Below are 4668 nucleotides of genomic sequence, written 5' to 3'. Positions count from 1 at the left end.
GGCGCAATCTAGCCTATTCAACTGGCAAGAGCAGCGCGTTCTGACTCCGCGTGATACTGAGCGGCGGAACTTTCTCTCCTACCGGGATATTAGTTTAGAGGATAAGTGGGTTAATGTGGTCTCACCTGGTCTTTATTGATTACCCTGCCGTCTGCAACGGGATATTCTGCCCGGTCTCTTGCGCATCGCACTCCATCACCGATTATCGATCATCACTTCCACTGACGTGGAGCTCGAGGTTCGATATCCAGATCCCGTGGACCGGAGTTTGTTCTCATCTTCACCTGCTGCTCTCCGGGAGTAGGAGCGTACAGTAGCTCTTCTGCGTGGGAAACATCCCGGATTCAGGCTACGGGTTAGAATGTACCCTTAGGACTTCAGGTTTGTTTGTCCTCCCTGAAGGACTGATTTGACACGGAAGAATGAAGGGGTGATAGCTGCTCGAGAAGCCTTTTAACGGTGACGCCGGGTGCGCGTTGGCGCGCTAGAGTCTAGGGGTTGCACCACATGCTACTAGTTGAGCTCTGGACACAGGGTGCGCAGGGCAAACGAAACATCTTTTACATGACTGAGGAGGACCGGGGGCGGGGACTTCTTTTGGTTCTTTGACCGGGAGGATTACTGGAAATATGCAGCTGTAGCGTCTAGTGCTTCCCGCTGCTGCAGTCCTCGAGGGACCGTGTCTGTTCCCGCATCATCTTCTCTCACCGTCACTGGCACGAGAGGTTAGAACTGCATTTCATCAACGGTCAGTTATGCTTAAGGAAAATAATATATTCTGTAATCTCTGCAAAGAAAGAAAGAAACATAAATTTTCTTGTACACCTTTCAGAGATTAAACAGCCCAGCATTTTCTCCCGCTTTTACTTGGGGCTAGCGGGCGGATGTGCTGACGCTAGAAACAACTTAACATAATGAACATGGAGCCGGGGGCTCGTGCCTCCCACCCCTCCCGCGGGTGCGTGCCATCCTCAACCTTTACGCTTCAAAAAGGCCAGATGGTCTTTCCTACACATATACCGTGTCTGCTGTGTCGCAACACCACATAGTCAAATCCTCAACGTATTTACCGAAAACACTGGTTTTAATAACGCTATGTGACATCGTTCACTTAGACACCGCACTGTCTTATACTCTGGTTTTAAAGTCCTTCTCCGCCGACACGAGGAGACATTAAGAAGCAAGAACGGGAAAAGGTGCTTTCTCTGTTTCTCTCTGTTCCAACTCTGGAACATATTTTCCCTTTTTCTATTTGTGGCTTTTGGCCTTCGTTGTTCTTAGAGGAGAGGAAGATGGAGAGAGGTAGAGGGAGAGAAGGAGAGAAGACAGGGTGAGAGAGGGAGGGGTGAGAGAGATGGAGAAGGAAGGAGGATGAGATGGGGAGAGGAAGGGAAGGAGAAAGGGACAGAGGGCAGAATAGAGGAGAGGGAAGGAGAGAGAGAGGGGAGGGAGAGAGAGAGGGAGGGAGAGAGGGAGCGAGGGAGAGAGAGGGGAGGGAGAGAGGGAGGGAGAGAGAGAGAGAGGGGAGGTGTCTGCAGTAATGCTTCTCTCTGTCCACAGTTTACCTGGAGCCTGAAGGTGGGAGAGTGAGAGAGAGAGATAGAGAGAAAAGACATAACCTCTGACAACAAAGAGAGAGTGGCCCTCCCTTGGGGATGTGGAGGTGTATTAGTGGCTCGTCTCAGATCAGTGACCTCTTCCTGCCAACAGCCTCCCTCCCTAAATCTACCTCTCCACTCTCCCTCCCTCCCTCCCTCCCTCCCTCCCTCCCTCCCTCCCTCCCTCCCTCCCTCCCTCCCTGATACAGCAGCTGTTCCTATCAGAGCCTGGACCTGAGGAACCTCACCTGGAAGCTGAAGGTTCTACAGGAGAACCGGATCTGAGGAACCGGATCTTCCAGATGATTGGCTGTGGACCAGGAAGACAAAACAGGGTCACTATAGTTACCACTCACCCTTCACAGAGGAGGTGATGACATCATGGCCGTCAGCTCAGAATTCTAGCTTGGATGGAACTCTGGAACTCTGATTTATTGATTAACTGGAACTTTCTGGGAGTATTCTTTGGTCTACTTCATCTACTTAATGTAAGTAAATCTAGATGCACAGAGCTGGACTGGAGACTGATCAACACTTACTGCCCGATGACACCACCTGTATCCGGACCATTCAGGTAACAGCATGAAAGTGGACCCACCCAGTTCCTCTCCTTTGCTCCTCCTCCTCCTTCAGAATGTTACCATGGACTACCAAAGAGGAGGAGCCAATCTCAGCTTCAGTCCCCCTGTCCTCCCACCGTCTCACCCCTCTCTCTCCCCCTCCTCCTCTGCCCTCTCTTTCCTCCCCTCCTCCTCTCCTTATTCCCTTCCCCCCTCTTCCTCCCCCTCCCTCCCTCTCCCCTCCCCCCCCTCTGACCTGGAGAGCCTTCTCCTCTGGACGGTGAGGGAGCCTACCACCGTGGCTCTCTCCATCATGTACTCCCTCTCCTTCTCGCTCGGCATCGTGGGTAATGCCATGTCCCTGCGCGTGCTGACGGGTCGTCGTGGCAACAGCCGTCTGGCGGGCGCCAGCGCCACGCGGCTCCTCCTGGTGAACCTGGCCGTGTGCGACCTGGCCGTGGTCCTCGTCTGCATGCCCGTCACCCTGGGCAACCAGATCTACGCCCAGTGGGTGTACGGAGACTTCCTGTGCCGGGCGGTGCCGTTCACCCAGGCGGTGTCGGTCTCCGCCAGCGTGCTCACGCTCACGGTCACCAGCATCAACCGCTACGTCAGTGTCCGCTCGCCGCTCCGCGCCCGCACCCTCTTCACCCGGCGCCGTATCATTGCCATGGTGGCCGTGGTGTGGGTGGTGTCCTGGACCATCTGCTCCCCGCTGGCGGTGCTGGCGCGGAGGGAGGAGGTGGCGCTGGGCTCCCTGGTGCTGGTGGTGTGTCAGGAGGCATGGCCGGGCCCCAGGCTGAAGCAGGGCTACAACGTGCTGCTGTTCCTGGCTCTCTACTGCCTCCCCGTCTCCTTCAACCTGGCCATCGGCTTCCTGACCGTCCGCAGGCTGGGGGGCGGGGGGCACGGGGGGCCCTTCTCAGAGCTGGACCCCCGTAGCCGGGCCCTCCACTGTGCTCGTCTGCGGGCGCGGAGGCGGATCGCCCGGGTGGTGGTGGCGCTGGTGCTGCTGTTCGCCGTCTCGTGGCTGCCCCTGTACCTGGCCGACCTCTGGATCGACCGCGAGCGCCAGCGGCCTCCATCTTGGCTCCTGCAGAGTCGTCCTTTCGCCCAGTGGCTGGGCCTCACCAACTCCTCTCTCAACCCACTCTGCTACTGCTTCCTGGGCGACATCTACCGCTCCGCACGGCTCCTGCGCTCGCGATACCGGCAACAACGCCTGGCTCGGCTCTGCTGTGGCCCCGGCCAAGGGAAGGAGGAGGAGGGTTGTAGCGACGACGCTGTTGCCGTGGATACGGTTTCGGTGAAGAGCCGGGACGACGCGGATACCGTGGTAACGAGCCGTCCCAGAATGCTCGGCGGATTTGGGGGGCGGGGCGCGGGAGCGGAAGGGGCGGGGATAGAGGAATGCAAGATGGCTGACGGAGAGAGCTCTGATCACAGCAACTCTGATTGGTTCAGCCAGAGTCTATGTGAGAGCTCCCTATTGGCCAGCCAGCCAGAAATGCCCCTCACCCCATCTTCACTGTCTGTCTCTGGGGACTGTGGACAGGAGGGGGAGAGGGGCGGGGCCCTGCCTTTAACGAGACGAACTGGGGCCCACAAAGAGGACACTTCTCCTTTAAGAACAGGAAATGACCCGTTAACTTCCAGGAGGTACTCTGGAGAACACATTGTCCCTTTAAGACCAGGCTCAGGGGAGAGAGGCACACTCCCTTTAAGAGAACATTATGCAGAAAAAAATATATGACACTGTCCCTTTAAAACCAGACCGAGATAGAGATGACATCAGAGAGCAGATGCACCTGTAGTGGCTTGGGGAGGTTATCTGATTGGTCGAGGGGTAGACTGCAATCTATGCTGTGACTGGACAATGGATTATCCACAGCACTAGGAACAGCAAACCCTCACACCAACTGTGTGGCCTCACTCCTCAGAGTTGATTTGTGGAGGACAGGGCCATTTAATGTAACAGATAAACACTATGCAGACACACACATACACTATGCAGACACACACACACACACACTATGCAGACACAAACACACACTATGCAGACATACACACACAAACAGACAGACACTATGCACACACACACACACAAACAGACAGACACTATGCACACACACACCTGTGGAGATCAGAGGAAATAAAAGTGCGGTTGGACTTGTGGTTGAAGTGTGTCTGAAGCAGACAAGATCAGGATCAGCATGTTTACACACATCTATCTCCCCTCCCACACAGATGATACACTGGGGATGCTCACTGTGGTTATGTTGGTGTCTTATAAAGAAGAGTCCATTAAAGAGTTGTTGTACTTCATTATTTATCAAATTTTAAATATTCATGCATACATTTATATAACTAACCAAATATGGGCATTGTCAGAAGTTGTCAGGCTCATTTCCACGGTAACCTTCCTGATTGTGCCAGAGGTCACCTCTTATTGGCTCCCTGGCACGCATGGCGAGTGGGTAAACAGCAGCAATGCAAGATGACACACACAC

The 4668-nt window shown here is 54.8% G+C and overlaps 1 protein-coding gene across 1 annotated transcript; it reads left to right on the top strand.

Moving 5' to 3' along the window:
* The first annotated feature begins 1824 nt into the window (after positions 1–1824).
* Positions 1825–4384, top strand: LOC134016157 (galanin receptor type 1-like). The gene has a single exon (XM_062455561.1). The coding sequence runs from the start codon at positions 2181–2183 to the stop codon at positions 3909–3911; it is 1731 nt and encodes a 576-aa protein (XP_062311545.1). The 5' UTR covers positions 1825–2180; the 3' UTR covers positions 3912–4384.
* The last annotated feature ends 284 nt before the right edge of the window (positions 4385–4668 follow it).

This window comes from Osmerus eperlanus, unplaced genomic scaffold (genome assembly GCF_963692335.1).
Source record: "Osmerus eperlanus unplaced genomic scaffold, fOsmEpe2.1 SCAFFOLD_890, whole genome shotgun sequence".
In the NCBI taxonomy this organism is placed as follows: domain Eukaryota; kingdom Metazoa; phylum Chordata; class Actinopteri; order Osmeriformes; family Osmeridae; genus Osmerus; species Osmerus eperlanus.
The sequence above is the reverse complement of the archived record's forward strand: the minus strand, read 5'-3'. Positions and strand labels throughout refer to the sequence as shown.